The 18,236-nt window shown below is 41.9% G+C and overlaps 1 protein-coding gene across 1 annotated transcript in view; it reads left to right on the forward strand.

The window, feature by feature from the left end:
* Positions 1 to 18,236, forward strand: part of CCDC106 (coiled-coil domain containing 106) — a 70,845-nt gene that overhangs the window by 11,658 nt on the left and 40,951 nt on the right. The window contains 3 exon segments of the mRNA XM_070944773.1: positions 11,033 to 11,092; positions 16,274 to 16,441; positions 16,938 to 17,138. Coding sequence (XP_070800874.1) covers positions 11,033 to 11,092; positions 16,274 to 16,441; positions 16,938 to 17,138 — 429 coding nt within the window.

The following is an 18,236-nucleotide window of genomic DNA, read 5'->3' on the forward strand; positions in this document are numbered from 1 at the left end:
ACGGCTGTCTTTAGAAGAGCACTTGACGGCCGTGACCGGGAGGATTTTTCATCAGGTTCGCCTGATCCTCCAGTTGTGTCCCTTTCTGGATCGGGACTCTCTACATACAGTCACTCATGCCCTCGTCACCTCCCGCCTGGACTATTGTAATGCTCTCTACATGGGGCTTCCCTTGAGGAGCACGCGGAGGCTCCAACTGGCGCAGAGTGCGGCCGTGCGGGTGGTTATGGGAGCAACATGGCGCTCCCGTGTAACACCTCTCCTGCGCGAGCTGCACTGGCTCCCGGTGGTCTTCCGTGTGTGCTTCAAGGTTTTGGTTACCACCTTTAAAGTGCTCCATGGCTTAGGACCTGGTTATTTATGGGACCGCCTACTACCACAAATAGCCTCCCACCGGCCGGTACGCTCTCATAGAGAGGGGCTCCTCCGGGTGCCATCAGCCAAGCAGTGTCGACTGGCGGCCCCCAGGGGGAGGGCCTTCTCTGTGGGAGCACCCACTATCTGGAACGAGCTCCCCCCAGAGATACGGACGATCCCAGATCTGCGCACCTTCCGCCGTGCTCTTAAGACCCTCTTATTCCAGCAAGCCGGCCTGGCCTAATTTTTCTCCCCTTTCTTTTAAATTTTAAACTGAAATTTTAATTTGTTTTAAATTTATTGGGATTTTAATTGTCGTGGGCCAAATTATTTAATTTGGTTTTAAATAGTTTTTAACTTTTGTATTTCTGTATTTTATCCTGTGCCTGTTCACCGCCCTGAGTCCTTCGGGAGTAGGGCGGTATACAAATTTAATAAAACCTAAACCTAAACCTAATCACAAACAAAAACAGGATTTAAACACCATAAAACAATCACACACACAAATCAAAGAATTCTCACGCCAAATCAAGAGACTTTGGAGGGTCACATAGAAAATCAAAAGATGTTTTAGGATATAAAAAAAAGGGTTACTCTTACAGTTAAGACAGGCTAGCCTCGGAACGATGTGCTTGTATTTGTTTCTTGCCCGCCTTCCTAGAAACAATAAACTGATTCTACTCTCAAGCAGCTGACCTCCAATCATTTCGAAGTAATCTCCCAGCCGGGAGTTTTGAATTCAGGAAGGGGAAGCTCTGCCTTTCAACAATCCTTAAAGGAAAAGGCTTCTTTTTTTCCTTCCAACAGGAATAGGAAAATCACTCCTGATAGAATAGAAGGGGTGGCGTCTCAGCCTCTATCTATAAACAAGCAAGAATTAAGGTAATTCTATGCAAAATTAATTGAATCTGGACCTTGGAGTTTGAAATGGGAGGGACACGAAAGAGGAAGCCTTGAAAATTTGAAACAAGCTTTAACCAAGGCTCCTGTATTAAGTTTACCAAATTTGGAAAAGCCATTCAATCTCTTTGTAAACACAGAAAATTGAATTGCACAAGGGGTGTTGGCTCAGAAAGTAGGAAATTGACCTTTGGGGGGAGCCCTTATTGTAAGCACCCCACATCAAGTCAGAACCATCCTTCAGTAAAGCGGGGCGGTGATTAACTGATTCCAGAATTCTAAACAAAAATGAAACAATTTTAATGCAGCAGACAGACTTCATTTTAACTACAGATCACAATTTGAATCAAGCACAGTTCTTAGCCAACACCAGATCAATGGATCAGTTTGGATTAGAACATTATTGTGCTGAAGTAATTGATTTACAAACAAAAATAAGACCTGATTTGGAGGAACACCCCTGGAGAAAGGAGAAGCAATTTTTACGGATATGCTACTATAAAAGGAAACACTAAAGAGATCCTGGAAGCAAGGGGTTTGCCTCGAAATTGGTCTGCTCAAACCTTTGAAATGTATTCATTAAATTAAGCTCTATGGATAGGGAGCCTGGATAGCTCAGTAGACAAATGCATTGTAATTTAACTCCAGCTGTCTGTAATTAGTAAGTTCGAATCTCACCAGGCTCAGGGTTGACTCAGCCTTCCATCCTTTCTGGGGTAGGTAAATTGAGGACCCAGTTTGTGGGGGCAATAAGCTGACTTTGTACAATATACAACAGTATGAAGGCTATTGCTTAGCACATTGTAACCCTGAGTCTCTGGAGAAGGGCGGCACATAAATAAAAAAAAAAAGGGGGGTGTGCTAATAGGCAGATTCCACATATGCATTTGGGATAGTGCATTCATTTGGCAAAATATGGGTGGAGTCATTGGGGAATTCAAGCTATTGTAGATGAACTTTTAAAAAGCTATGGTTGTATTGGGATATATCCTTTAGTAACATCAATTATAAACAAATGTTTGATTTGTAAAAAGGTGAATGAACAAGCTGTCAGGAAACAACAGATGGGTGGGAGACCACCAGCTTTAAGACCATTTCAATGTATTCATGTGGATTTTACAGAATTACCAAAAGTGGGGAGAGTAAAATATTTATTGGTCATAGTGGACCACCTCACAGGGTGGGTTGAAGCTTTTCTCTGCAGTAATGCTACAGCAACAGTGGTGTCAAGAGTTTTATTATACCCAACCTAGAAAGATTATCATCATATGAACTGTTGTTTGGAGTAGTTTTCACTACAGGAAGCATATGCATTAATTCCCTGGAAACCAGAGACAAAGTATTGAAACAATATGTGTATAAACTGTCCAGATATTTTAAAGTTTTTAGAAAACAAGGATTATTAGCCCAAACACCACCTTTGAAGTTTCCAGTCCACAAATTCCACCACGATGATTGGATGTTGATCCGGAGCTGGAAGGAAGTTAAACCCCAAGTGAAAGGGCCCGTGCCAGCCCCAAAGGAGTGGAAGGTGGAATCTCACCAATGGACTGGTGGGCAGTAACCAGTGGGAATAGCATTCATCATCATCTGGACTATTTTTGTATTTTTTTCTTTCTTAGGATTGAGTGGTTGCCTATGCTGTTTCCCAACTGAAGAGGACTACAACTGATCAGATTCCTTTGCGCACTCTCCCAGATGTATTGGTTTTGTAATTGTGCTTTTAAGACCTTAGAAGGAAGATCCTGGATCCACTGGACGAGACTGAAGCCTGCAGACCAGAGTGATCCGGTCACATACCAGGTAACAAAAACTGACAGGCCATTGGTGCTGAAGTTCAAGAAGAATACACCCTGCTGAGTCCTACCAGCAACGGACTCTCAACGTACGGTGGTGATCGTCAGCCTTGCTGAACCACCCCGGAAGCTGGTTCCCAGCGCACGGCCGAAGCTTGGAACGGAGGAAGACAATATTCCATGACTGTAGTTTGTAATGTAAAATCCATCAACTGTAATAGAATCCAGTGTGCACTACTTAAAGACACTCATGCTAGAGAAAGATTGGGTGTGGGGACTCTGGGCAACAGCTACTTTAGCCCTTCTGTTGGTATTGTTTTAATACGATTGATATTGCCCTACCCCCAAGTTACACATATCCCTAACCCTCTTCCTGACATGGTGAATTTGTAAACTATGGGTCTTGCATTCTTAAGGCCTTGTGGGTGTTCAAGAAATCCCCCTTGTCTCTGTGGAAGGATTTGAAGATGTCAAGAATCCCAGGGGACCTAGCAGCATCAGGACACTGAATGGGGACACTTTGGGTCAAGTCCACTCCCGCCAACAACGTGGCATCAGAAGGTGGAGTGGGTACCTTATTCCTAAACCAACCCCTAGACCTAAGGTTAAGAGTTTAACAATCCCGGTACAGGGGGGGAATACAAAAGGAGAATGGGCCCCTACAACAATTGAAAAGAGGAGATTGCATATCAGATTGCATATCAGGGATACTGGAATTGGGTCGAAACCTTGTTAAATCATAGGGTCACCTTCCCTGTGTGTAAAGAGACATCAGAAACCTGGTAGACCTATAGGATCCCTGACAAAAGAACAATGTCCATCAGAAGTGTACCTTGGTCCTAGAATGAACCTTAGGGATGTAAAACTAACCAAAGATCTTTTTCCTTCTGCACACCACTCACTTTCTCATCACCACCAACTGCCATCATCACAAGATGGGGAGGATGGAAGAGGTCCTGGAAGGTATCCAAGGAAAGGAGCCCCAGTCTGTTCCAGCCCCCTCGCTTCACTATCTGGCTCTCCATTAGGTCCAACACAGGTTTATGTGTCTTCTTTCCCCCTGGAATACTACCTCCCGGTATCTTTCTGAAGATCCAATCCTCAGAGATAAGCAAAAGGACCCTTCACTAGAAGTCCCATTACAGCCGCTTGCTGGAATGTTTGTGGCGGGGACTTTGAGGGTCTGGACTAATGAAAAGAACCATCGGACCCATGCTTTCTCCATGAACATTGGCATATGTGTAAGGGAAAAAGGAGTTTTCTTCTTCTGAGGGAAGGATGTGTATTTATGTTTGCCAACAAATTGGACCGGAACATGCACACTAGTACACCTTTTTCCTAAAATAGATGTTGTCAGTGGAGAACATACCATCCCTGTTCCTCTCATGGGGCATGTTCAGAAACGGGCACCAATCCTAGTCCCACTATTAGTAATCATGGGGATAGGAACTGCAGTGGAACAGGTGTAGGTAGAGTGACACACTCAGTAATACAATTTCAGCAATTATCAGAGGAACTCCAAGAAAGAGCCTTGGTGGTACAGGGGTTTAAAGCACCCTGTTATTAAGCTTATTAAGACCAGCTGCCTGCAATTACTGCAGGGTTCGAATCTCGCCAAGGCTCAAGGTTGACTCAGCCTTCCATCCTTTCTAAGGTAGGTGAAATGAGGACCCAGTTGTGGGGGCAATAAGCTGACTTTGTATAAATATACAAAAGGATGAAGGCTATTGCTGAGCACATTGTAAGCCGCCCTGAGTCTTCGGAGAAGGGCGGCATATAAATCAAATTAAAAAAAAAAAAAAAAAAAAAAAAGCCTGAGCCAAATTGCTGGAACCCTGGTAGAAGTCCAAGACCAGATAGATTCATTGGCAGCAGTGGTCCTACAAAATCAACGTGCCTTAGACCTCCTAACCGCAGAGAGAGGAGGTATGTGAAGACTGTTGTTTCTATATGAATAAATCAGGTGTGGTCAGAGAAATTGCCAAGGAATTGCAGGATAGGGCATCCAAGATAAGTCAGAGGTTACAAACAACTGACAGGTGGTTTTCTTGGTTGCCTGGATCCGGCTGGATTAAACAAATGTACATAGGGAAATCAGGAATGCCAAAAATCACAGAACAAAGAATAACTCTCAACAGGCCAATAACCAAATTAGAATTAGATGAAGTACTGAAAAAGCAAAAAAACAATAAAACACCGGGACCCAACGGGCTACCGGTAGAAATATACAAAACAATGCAAGAAGTATTGGGAGAGAATATGTTGCGATTATATAATGAAGCTATGGAGAAAGCCAAAATACCAAATTCATGGACAGAAGCCATAATAACAATCATTCCAAAAGAAGATACAGATCTCCAGTTAATACAAAACTATAGACCTATTTCATTATTGAATGCCGATTACAAAATATTTGCAGCAATCTTGGCTGAAAGGATTAAATCAGTATTAAATACATATATACACCCAGACCAAAATGGATTTCTGCCGGGACACCAAATAAAGAACAACATGAGAATAGTACTTAATGCTCTAGAATATTATGAATCACACCCGGAGAAGCAGGCAGCGTTGGTTTTTCTTGACGCCCAAAAGGCCTTCGATAATCAAAATTGGAAATTTATGATTGAACAACTACAAAATATGCAAATTGGGGAAAAATTTGGGAAAATTATAGCAGAAATCTATACCAAGCAATCAGCAAGGATAATAATGAATGATGACATAACAGACAAATTTAATATAACAAAAGGAGTCAGACAAGGCTGTCCACTTTCCCCCTTACTATATATTCTATCATTGGAAATCCTGTTGAAAAAAATTAGAGAAGACCAAGGAATTGAAGGTTTAAGGATCAATAGAGAAGAATACAAAGCTCAAGCCTTTGCTGATGACCTGGTGTTTTTGACAGAAAATCCTATGGAATCTATACCTAATTTGTTCCAAAAAATAGAAGAATTTGAAGAACTGGCCGGACTAAAAGTCAATAAAAGTAAATCGAAGCTAATTGTAAAAAACCTTACGGAAATCCAAACAAAAGAATTGATAGATAATATACAAATCCAAACAACAAAAAAAATAAAATATCTAGGAATCTGGTTATCTACAAGAACATCAGCAATTAAAGAAAACAATTATGATAAATTACTAGAACAAACAAAGAAAGACTTAGAAAAATGGGAAAATTTACACATTTCATTCCTAGGAAGAATTTTGGCCATCAAAATGACTATATTACCTAAATTTTTATATTTGTTTCAGGTCACCCCAATTAAAATAAATAAACCGTTTTTTGAAAAGCTGAATAAAATAACATCTAAATTTATATGGCAAGGGAAAAGGCCACGAATAAAATTTAAGCTGCTTCAGGATACAAAAGATAGAGGAGGAGCTGCACTCCCTGATTGGGAGGTATATTACCAAGCAGCAGTACTATCGTGGGTCAAAGATTGGATAGAATTAAAGGATTCTAGAATTTTAACAATTGAGGGACACGAACTCCAAACTGGCTGGCACTCCTTTATGTGGGATGAGAAATACAAAACACATTCATATTTTAAAAGACACACAATAAGAAACTCATTATTACAAATTTGGCTTAAAATTAAAAAACAACATTATATGAAGATACCAAATTGGCTAGCACCGGCAGAATCAATTAGGCACCCAAATTTAACAGATAAGACAAAAATAATTAGATATAAAGATATAATTGACTATCAAGGCAAATTAAAGACAAAACAACAATTGGAGACAGATTTACACAGAGAAATAGACTGGTGGACTTATACTCAAATACAATCCAAATACAGAGAATATATAAAAACATATGAAATTTATAATCAAAAACAAGAAATAGATAAAATTATATTAGATTCAGAAAATAAATTAATTAGTAGAATTTATAAATTTCTTCTACGCTATAAATTGGAAGAAGAGACAGTCAAAGAAACAATGATTAAGTGGGCTCAAAACATCAAACACACAATACCTTTGGAAAAATGGGAAAAGTTTTGGCAGGTAAACCTAAATTTAACGAAAGCAATGGCGTACAAGGAAAACCAACTGAAAATGTTTTATCGGTGCCATATGTCTCCAACCAGATTGGCAAAAATACAACCTAAAAATAGCCCGATTTGTTGGAAGTGCAAAAAGGCACAAGGGACTTTCTATCATTTATGGTGGACGTGCTCGGCAGCAAAGAAATTTTGGTCTAACATCAAAAAATGGTTGGAACAAATAACAAAAACACAGATTGAAAAAGAACCAGAAACATTTTTATTAGGAATATTTAACAAATCATACCCTAAGGATATCAAATATCTCACAATTCACATATTAACTGCTGCAAGAATAATCTACGCAAAAAATTGGAAGCAAGAAAAAATACCAAGTGAAACAGAAGTAATAGGGAAAATTTTAGAATGCGCTGAAATGGATAGGTTAACCAAAGAATTACAAGAAAGAGAAGAATCAGACTATTATAAAATATGGAATAATTGGTATAATTGGTTAAAAATCAGAAATATACAAAAAATATAGGGGAAATATTACCGATTTAAATATATATATATATATAATAAAAAATGTTATTAGATTAAGGAGAGGTGAAGGAATATATCATAAGTAGAATTGTAGAATGTCACTCTGAAAAAATGCTTAAGAAGAAATTACACTCTTTTTGTGTATATGTTGTATAAATGTTTGTTGTGTATATGTTACGTATGTCTTTTTTAATATTTATATTCAATAAAAACTACTTTTTTAAAAAAAAAAGAAGTCCAAGACCAGATAGATTCATTGGCAGCAGTGGTCCTACAAAATCAACGTGCCTTAGACCTCCTAACTGCAGAGATTGTTGTCAATAGTAGGCAAAGAATCCTTCTTCCAATATTGCGCTACCAACAGCCTGGCTGCTGATATTGTCCTGGAAAAATAAAGAGATGAATTTTCGAAATCAGAAAAAGCTTTATTTTGGCCAAAAGGTTCAGATAGCATAATATAAATCCTAACATCTGAACAAGGATTCTGTTTAAGATACTGTTAGAAGGGAGGAGAGGTTTCCCCCCCCCGAGGATTTGAATTTCCCGGCTGGGAGAGTGTTCCGGCGCCGCGCAAAACCGCGAGAAAAACAGGTTTTACTCTGATCGTAACTGGTGTGGCTCCTTTAAGGAGTCCTACCTCTGTCGCATCCCATCCCCATAAAGAGGAAGGTAGGGTTGCCAAATCTGCATGTAATAGTGTGCTTTGAGTGGCTAGTAGAAAGGTTTTCCTTCCTGGTATGTCTAAGGCAAGGCCCCCTTTCCCACACCTGATGGTTGCTCCTAATTTACATAGGAGGTCCCTTCCAAGGAGAGAGACTGGAGATTGGGGGCATATGGTGAAAGAATGTTTCAATGAAAAGGGACCTACTTCAACTGTTACATCGTTTGTGTATTCTACCGGGATAGCTGTTCCTCCCACTCCCATTATTTTATCATGAGCTCCAGGTTTTACTGAGTTTCTGTGTGGTGGTTTGACAATTAAAGAGGCAGTGGCCCCAGTGTCTACCAAACAGTCATATTCTTTTCCCCCTATGAGGAGGGAAATCATGGGCTCTCCCTCCGGACCATTCCTTAGGGGAATCGCAAGCCCTTGGAGGGTAGCTGAGAATTCACCCTCGTCTGTTCCTAGTCATAAAGCTTGAGGGTTGTTTTCCCTTTCTATCTCCCAATGATTATTGTTTGGATTAGTTCGTTCGTTGTGATAAAATGAGGTGTTTGGAGGTAGGGGTGCCGTTGGTGGTTCCCTGTGGTAATGGTTTCTCTGGCTGTCTTGATTAAATGGGTTGTCCCTATGTCTAAAGTCTCGGAGGGGTCGTGTTTGTCGGCGGGGAGGGGGCTGGTTACAGTCCCGGCTTGAATGTCCTAATTCCCCGCATCGGAAACAGTGGCGGCATTTATACGCTGGGCATCCCGTCTTCTCGCACCTAATACATCGTTGCCAATTACTGGGAAACCGCCCTTGGGTTTGCCTGTTGTTACTGTGTATGGCAGCGAATATCTGCATTTCTTCCTGTCTTTCTGTCCTTTTCCTTCTTTCTTTCTCTAATTCTTTCCTTTCCCTTTCTTCCTCCTTGAGTCTGTCTCTCTGGTCATAAACGAAATTCGCAATTCTGCGCAATTCCGAGATATCTAAGGTGGACCAGTTAGAAACTATTCTGTGAAAGTGTTCTTTAATATCTCGGGCAGATTGGTCAATGAAGGCCGAGGCTAAAATCCTCTGGTCCTTCTGGCAGTTCACATCCAGGTGGGCATAAGTTGTGGCTGCCTCTATAAGCCTGACCCAGAAGGCATCGGGGTTCTCTTGGTCCCTCTGGGTAACTCGCTGGAATTCTGACCAATTCAGGGGTTTTTTCCCGATCTCTTCCAGGGCTTCCAGTAGGTTTTGTTTTGCCCTGGTATAAGTGCCCCAGTGGGTGTCATCGTTATAGTCCCATTCTGGGTTCTCAAGGGGCCAGGCGACCCTGGGGCGGGTAGCCTGACCCGGGACCCTTATGACCGGTTGTTTAGCAATTTGATCCGTTTTTTCAAAAAGTTTTAACAACTCATCTTTTGTCAAAAAAACATGCAGTAGTTGGTTCATGTCTCCCCATGATGGATTGTGGCTATCTATAATGGTTTTTAGGGTCCTGATCACTGTTTGGGGGTCTGCTCTGAAGGTTGGGGCATCTTTCTTCCAGATTACTAAATCTGAGGCCGAAAAGGGTGTGTGTGTTAGAATGTAGTCAGTTTCGCCCCTCTGTCTCCCTGGTACGGGTCTGCTTATTAAGGGGGCCCTTATCTTCACTTCTCTATCTGTTTCTATCTTAGGTGTGTTATTTTCTATGAAGGATTCCTTATTCCTAGCTAGTTCGGCCCAGCAATACCAATAGGGTATGTGGCTGGGCTTTAGTCTGGGTCTAAGTGCTTTTAGGATTTTTATATCGAAGGTACCGCTATCAGGCCAAATTTGTTTCCCGTTTTCGTCTCTAAGCAAAGCCCACTTTTGACACAATTTTTCCGCTCGTTTTCGATCCATGCCATTTAAAATGGGCATCCGCCTGGCGTCCCAGGCCTCGAGCAACTCTCCAATCGGGGTTCCTGCCACCCGCGAACTACCGCTACCCATGACCCTGTCTTTTCACCTGAAGGATCACTTCAACTTAGCCGGGTGGCCCGCCTCAAGTTTGCAGAGAAAAAGCTCTGGGAAGGACTTCGATTCCCTTACGAAGTACGGGCCCCTTCCGTAGGGAACTCGCCACAGTTTTCAGATCCAAAAAGGGGATCTGGGAGGACCTGCTGACCCCAGCAGTGAGTACTGGCCCCTCCTCACACTATCTCCGTGTCTGGGCTTTGCACCTTCTGAGACGTACACTGGGATTCCCTCTCGCAATTTATTTCCTCCTTCCACGCTTCTATTCGCTCGGCTTTCATTCCCTGTTAGGCAGAAAGTCCTACATTTGGCGATCCCCCCTTGCTTTCTCTGTCCTATCGGTCACGGCTCGGTGGAGCTAGCAGTAGGCAGAGGTGCGGCTAGGGATCGTTCAAAGGGGTAGGATCAGGCTGCTGTCCAGGTGAAATCCCACATGCACACACTCACTCACACACTCTCATACGCCCCGTATTCTAGGGATTTTATTGTAATTTAAAGCGGTACTTACCTGCTTTCAAGCAGATGTTGAGGCAAAGGCTCAAAACTCCCTTTACTACCCGACACCTCTGGGCAGGGTCCGTGGATTTTTCCCCGGACAAAGTGGTCCGTGCCGGCTGGGATGAATCTCCAGGCCCCGTCCGGTGGCTGGGTTGGCTGGGAATTCTTCGTGGTCGCCAATTGTTAGAAGGGAGGAGAGGTTCCCCCCCCCTGAGGATTTGAATTTCCCGGCTGGGAGAGCGTTCCGGCACCGCGCAAAACTGCGAGAGAAGCAAGCTGCGTGAAAGCAAGTTTTCTTTATTTTTCAGGAAGTCAGATCGAGCGATGTCGCAGACCAGCGTTCCTGGGTGAGCTGACATCTTTACCAGGTAAGCATACATTCTTATACCCTTTTGATCAAAGGGAATCCTTTGTTTTCTATTGTTACTTTTGTCTATGTTTCCTTTGTGTGTGTGCTCTGTTTTTCTTATTCTGATCGTTTCCTACTTCAGACTAGGTGGTGTTTGTGTTATCTGATTTGGTATTCTTTTGTTTTCTCCTGATTCATTATTTGCTTCCTCCCTTAAGATGATCATGTTATTATTTGGTAAGCCCTTACCCCCCGGTTTGACTCTTATCATATTGCTTTGGGTTATTGATTAAATCTTTTCCTTGGTTAATCCCCTGCCATACCTTTTGTTTTATTCTGCTGTTAATAGTTTCTTTCCTGATCTTGTCTAGAGTCTTTGTGTATCGTTTCCTGGGATTTCCTTTTTAATTCTATCTGACTCTGATATCTATGTGTTCTATTTTGGGAAGGTCATTTCCTTATGTCTGGGTTTTCCCCTTCATGAGTTGATGAGGTTTTGACACTGTCTTGGTGGTGTTCCCTTCCTACAATACGTATCTATATACTAACAAAAAACAGGAAGTATCTTAGATCTGCCTCTTTAGCTAGCCCCCCTCCCCTATTGCTTTAGGCAGGAAGCTCCATGTGGGTTAGTTCTGCATTTTAACATAGTACCTCTGCAGTTTGACTTCTTGAACTCTCCAACTGTAGAAAGTGTGTTAATTCTGTGGTTTAACTTTTTGAACTCTGCAACTTTCTCAAGTCACAGGGGTCCTTCAGAGATCCTCTAGGCTGACCCCCTATTATTTCACTCTTATAACCAAATTTCACTTTACGTCCTACCTTAATATTAAGTTCAAAATCACTTTAGTCTCTAATGCTGTACAATCCATCGTTATGCCCAATAAAAACAATTGAGGAGTAAATTTCAACCTTTTTTTCAAAATGTTCTGCATCACCCACCAAATTTTTATCCAAAATGCCTTAATTTTCTTACAAGTCCACCATATATGATAATAAGTTGCATCATCACATTCACATCTCCAACATTTAGCTTGCAAATTTGGATACATACATGATAATTTTTTAGGATCTAAATGCCATCTATAAAACATTTTATAAAAATTTTCTCTTAAGTTTTGTGCTTGCGTAAATTTAACATTTCTAACCCAAATCTTTTCCCATGTTTCTATCACTGGTTCCTGAAAGTTTTGTGCCCATTTTATCATACAGTCCTTAACCAATTCCGTTTCTGGATCTATTTCCAATAATGCATTATACAACCTTTTAATATGCATTTGACTTTGATCTCTAATCTGTTTTACCAAGTTTTCTTCATTTTGCATAACACCAATTTTTTGGTCTTCCCTCCATCTAGCTTGAAGCTGACCATACTGAAACCAAGTGTAAATTATCCCTTCTTCTTTTAATACATTTAAGGGTTTCAATTGCAGTTTACCCCTTTCCATAAAAAGAAGCTCTTTATAAGTAATCACCTCCTGTTTTTGTTCTATACTTATGTTTTCTATTGCATGTCTAGGATTTGCCCATATAGGTATCTTGTAGTTTAACTTATATTGATACTTTTTCCAAACCCTCAGCAAGACATTTCTAAGTATGTGACCCTTAAACACCTTATCCACTTTTTTTTCGTATAACAAGTAAGCATGCCATCCATATAACAGATCATAACCTTCTATATTCAACATTCTCTCTTCAGTTAAATTAAACCAGTCACTAATTTGTGATAAAACAGCTGCTTCATAGTACAATCTTAAGTTAGGCATTTTAAAACCTCCTCTCTCACGTACATCCTGTATAATTTTCAGTTTCACTCTTGGTTTCTTCCCACCCCAAATAAAAGTATTAATCCCTTTCTGCCACTCCATCAAGTTTCCATCTTTCTTAAGCACTGATATCATTTGAAACAAAAATAGGAACTTAGGTAATACATTCATTTTTATTACTGCTATCCTTCCCAGTAGAGATAGTTGTAACTTTTTCCAATTTTCCATTTCTTTCTGCACTTTTTGCCAGAGAACTTCATAATTGTTTTTAAATAATTTCGTATTTGAGGCTAAGTCCCCGGGGTTTTATGCTCTCCCTGGCTTTGAACTTCCTGGGGCCCCGAAAGAGTATCCTGATTGGTTGTCAGACTCCCAGGGGGTGGGGGTCTTAGCTAGCCTTGCTGGCTGATGTAATCTTCCCAGGTGCCATGTGGTGAGTTTCTGTTGCTATTGTGTTGCAGATGGGTCCTATTGTCAAAGATTGAGTTTCTGCCTCTGGCTCATTAACAAAGGGGGGGAGGCAGGAAGGTGGGAGTTGCTTTGTCTTTAAAACATGTTTCTCCATTTCTCAACCAGGGAAACATAATATTCTGCCTTTTTAATATTTCCTAAAATATTTCATTCTTCTAGGAAAGAGGTGGGTGCTAACTTCCTACACTACCACACATAACAGCATAAACTAACCATATCTTCTTTGGTCAGCCACAACATCTGAATCATCTTACTGTATGGAGGGGCTTCCCAACTTCTAAGTATTTTTACCTAAAGGACTAGTTGGGTCTATTTACAATTTGGGATTCTTCCTAATTGTTTTAGAGAACTTCTCACTCTTACTCGAAGTTACACCCATTGTTCTATCTCCTTAAGCACTGGATTGTTACTAACAGCCCTGGGGATGTTCTGTCTCCTTCTCTTTCTAGCTTGAATCTCCCAGCAGACGCTGGCTTATTTTTAAAGATCCAGACTCTTCTCTATCTGAGGAGCCTGAGTGGCGTAGCAAATTAATGCTACTGTTAAAGGTAGTATTTAGCTTCCAGCTGCCTGCAATTACTGAGAGTTCAATTCTCACCAGCCTCAAGGTTGACTCAGCCTTCCATCCTTTCTAAGGGAGGTAAAATGAGGACTCGGTTTGTGGGGGCAATAAGCTGACTTTGTATAAAATATACAAAAGTATGAAGGCTATTGCTTAATGCCTTGTAAGCCACCCTGAGTCTCCGGAGAAGGGCGGCATATAAATCAAAATAAAAATAAAATAAAATAAATAAATAAATATCTTGCACATCTCCCTTAGCAGCTGTCCTAAAGGACTATCGGAAGGGATTTCTACCTCCCTATTTGTTAGTTTTACAGTTACTTTCTTATTTTTTGCTTTACAACAACAACAACTGCTACAATTATTACCCATCCTCTTGAGAGTTGTCCTGACTATGGTTTCCTGAGGTTCTTGATCTTACGGTCACTCAAAATCCACGACACCAGTCTGCTTCCCTTCAGGCTGGCCTTCCCCCTCGCAGAGGTAAGGAACCGCAGCCTTTCAGGTGCGCACGTGCTTTGGACTCACTAGTGTTCCTGGAACACAGTCCAACACACACACACACTGCCATTATCACAGAACCTCCCACAATCGCTCTCCTGACCACCCAGGTACAATTGCATGTTTCCCTCCTTCGGGGCAAAAGTTTCTTACCTGGGCCAGTGGACTGGGTTACCTGGTCCTGGGCCTTCAGTTGTTGACTCTCTCTCCCTCCTCCTCCTTTGATTTTGTGGACCAGAGTTGTCAATTTAGTTTGGCTCGAAGCCCGCAGTTGGAAGCCAAGTCTCAGATAACTCTAGGCAGTTGAAATCAACAGGCACGGCCCCAGAATCACTGAGAAAAGCCCCCCCCCTTGAGGCCCTCGAGCCCCACGTTGGGCACCAAGATTGTGAGATATAAAACCCCCAAATGGTATACTCACAATGCGAAGACAAGTCTGGTTCACAATTCAAAGGTTTATTTCAAAAAGCATTTGGAAAGGCGGCCTCCAAGTCTCTTCCCAAGTGGATTGAGTACAAGGAGAGCAAAGCACAATGTTCAATCCATACATTTTATACCCTCTCCACAATGCACACCATGCCTAAGAAACTCCCCCCAACCCCCTTATTCTACTAAGTCATTTCTTTAAGTCATTCCATCTTCTGAAGGGTCATCATGACAATTTCTCTGGCGGAACAGATATCTTATCTTGTTTACTAGTAGCTTCGTCCTGGGCGGATGTTCCTATCTAACTGAATTGTGGCTTTGCCTTGGGTGTATGTTCCTGTTTTCCAAGAAACATTTTTAGCAAGTCATCACGTACTGTTTTACTGAGTACTGTCTGTAGTAAGTTTTGCAACAATAAGAACATCATAGTTTTTTATACATTACACGCTTTATAAAAGAGTAACTTATTATTAATTTCCTTCAGAGGTCTCTATCTAGTTTTAGGACATGTGTGGAGAACAGACCACATTTTTGCTCACAATTTATGCGGAAATATTGAACATTCAACAGGGTTCACAAACTTTAAGCACCTGTGATGACCCAGGGCGTGACACAAAGGCAACACAGCCAGAGAACCGATATGAGTCCCTTTATTATCACCAACTGTGCCCCCAATGTCCCTTTCAACTCTCTGGCTTGGAGAGAGCTCTTCCACCAACCTGTAATAGTCTTTGGCTGGCAATACTTCAGTCCCAAACGTTGTAAGCAGAAAACTTCTAACAAAAAATCCAAAGGCAAGACAAGGTAATTAATCCGGCAGGACAAGCAAAATAAGGAATTCCACAAGTAAAGTAGTACAGCAATAAATCAAACCAGTTGGGAGGATGCCAGGATTCCAAGAAACACCAGATAAACTCAGTGTTTGTTCCTGACAAACGCCCCCCCCCCTTTGCCTCTACTTTTAAACTCCATCAGCACCTGTGCCTTGTAAAGAGGATCGGGTCCCTTTCCTCCCTCATAAGTCACGCAACCCATGTTGCTCTCTTCTCCGTTCTTCCCTGCGCTGCCTAGGATGAGGAGGGGGTGGGCCTTGGTCTTCATCTGAACCCCCTCTCCCTTGTTCTACCTCTCCCCTGCTCTGCCCAGCCTGACTTTGCTCTTCCCCAGTTTTTTCCACAGCCAATGGATCCACTCTCTCACTGTCAGCTGTTCCTCTTCCCCTTCGGATTCAGACTCCGACAAGGGCATGACAGCACCCCTGTACTGTACTATATACCCAAACAAATCAGCCACATCATGGCTAAACCTGGTGGCCTGATTCACAGTGCATTCTAAGAGAATGATTGGATATCCCCACAATATGCTGAACTAGGAACTGCCAAACTGTTTCTGCCTAACCTAGAACTTTGCACAAACCCAGTTCAGCATGTTGTATGAATGTGTTATGCCTCTTGTTGTGTCTTGGATGTTTCAGAGAGGCCAATTCCTTCATTGACTCTGGTGCCCAATATGAAGACCCAGTTACATATGTCACTGGAAAGGAACTCTTGGCTGCAGAAGCAAATTGAGGATCTGGAAGAAGAATGAGATTTCTTGCACTGCCAGCTAGACAAATTCATCTCTTCAGCCCGCCTGGATGCTGGTAAATGTTCTGGAGGCTAGTGGAGTGGTTTCACTAGATTTGTGGAAAAGACTTTATTGGAAAGAAGAATAATCTAGAAATAAAGTGAGGGGTGGAGAATGGTGCCAAGACACTTTGGCTCTTAAGAGAAAAGGGGGAACAATTTAGGATAGGGATAGATCATTGAAGTAGACATGAGACTGGCTGGGGAATTCTAGATGTTGAGGTCCACACATCTTCAAGCCACCAAGGTTGAAAAACACTGCTCTAGATAATGGGGATCATGTGCATTGTAGTCCAATCAGGAGCCATTCTGATTGGAGTTGATAGACGTTGAATTTAGCTGCACATGAAGAACCATAGGCTGATTATCCCTATTAAAATAACAGTGGGATATGTGGTATCACACTTTTGTGATTTGGAGGAAATTGAGCCGGGTAACCCAGGTGAGTGCTCTTGAGTTTCCCATCTCCCTTGCTATGTGTGATTCACTTAGCCTTTCTCTCTTCCAACCTAGATGATCACTGCTGCAACAAACAACTGTCCCGAAGATCCGAAGTATTGAAGAACCGAAATGGGGACGTGACAGACGATGACAGCATGGGCTCCTGGATGACCACCAGCCCTGAAGAAGGTGGTTCTGTGGAACACAAGAAACTCAAAGCAGGGTTGAACTGGCGACGCTTTGCCAAGCCTAAAATCCGGGAGAGGCAGAGAGGTAAGTACTGAGGCTTGAAAGGTTTGGCATCAAAAGTTATAGCATTGTCTCAACCGTATCAATTTTAAGATGCATGTATGTGAACTCACAGAATCCCCCAGCCAGCATACAAAGACTGAGCAACACTGAGTTATAGTATTGCTGTTAATGTTATTCTACTGTACAAATAGTCCTCGACTTATGACCATTCAGACATCTTTTGAAGTGATGACATACAACCGGTCCTCAGACTTATAACCATCATAGCATGTAGCACAGGTGTGGTATCAGCTACCTTCACTACTGGTTCACAAATGTGAGCGCTCGTGCACGCCTCCTCCACACATGTGCAGAGCCTTCTGCACATGCACAGAGGGTAAAAAACAGGACGTGATGACATCTGGGCGGGTGGGCGGAGCCTCCCGCCGCTGCCGCTACCAGATCACGCGATCCGGATAGAGACGGCTGAATTACACCACTGATGTAGCATCCACATTGTCACATGATCAAAATTCAGGCACTTGGCGACTGGCATGTATTTATAACAGTTATAACCTGGGGTCATGTCACCACCATTTGCAACCTTCCCAGCCAGCTTCTGACAAGCAAAGTCAATGGGGGAAGCTGGATTTGCTTAACGACTGTGCAAGTCACTTAACAACCACAGTGATTCGCTTAGCAACCATGGCAAAAAAGGTAATAAAATCAGGTGTGACACACTTAACAATCACCTTTCTTAGCAACAGAAACTCTGGTCCCAATTGTGGTGGTAACTTGAGAATTACCCGAATAATAAAATAATAATTTGCAAGCTATGTAGCAGTTCCAATTTAATCTCAAAAAACTACTTGGAACTAGAAGAGCAAGAAAACTCTTTCATTTGCCCATTTGGGTTGGATTTTTTAATTTTTTTAATGTATTTGTTTTAGTATATCCTACAATCAAAATAAATGGATTATTCTCCTCCTTGGTGGAAACGGCAGTCAGGCATGGGTAGACTCTGTCTGTTAGCCAATCAGGACTGAATCTGCAAATGTATTAGACCCCGCCCTTCCTTCTGCTCTCCAGTTTGTCGACTTGGTCTGCTTGGACAGTCGTGTCTCCTTTCTCTTAGCCAGA

This window comes from Pituophis catenifer, unplaced genomic scaffold (assembly GCF_029215685.1).
Source record: "Pituophis catenifer annectens isolate HBS135680 unplaced genomic scaffold, rPitCat1.0.hap2 SCAF_5, whole genome shotgun sequence".
NCBI classification, from domain to species: domain Eukaryota; kingdom Metazoa; phylum Chordata; class Lepidosauria; order Squamata; family Colubridae; genus Pituophis; species Pituophis catenifer.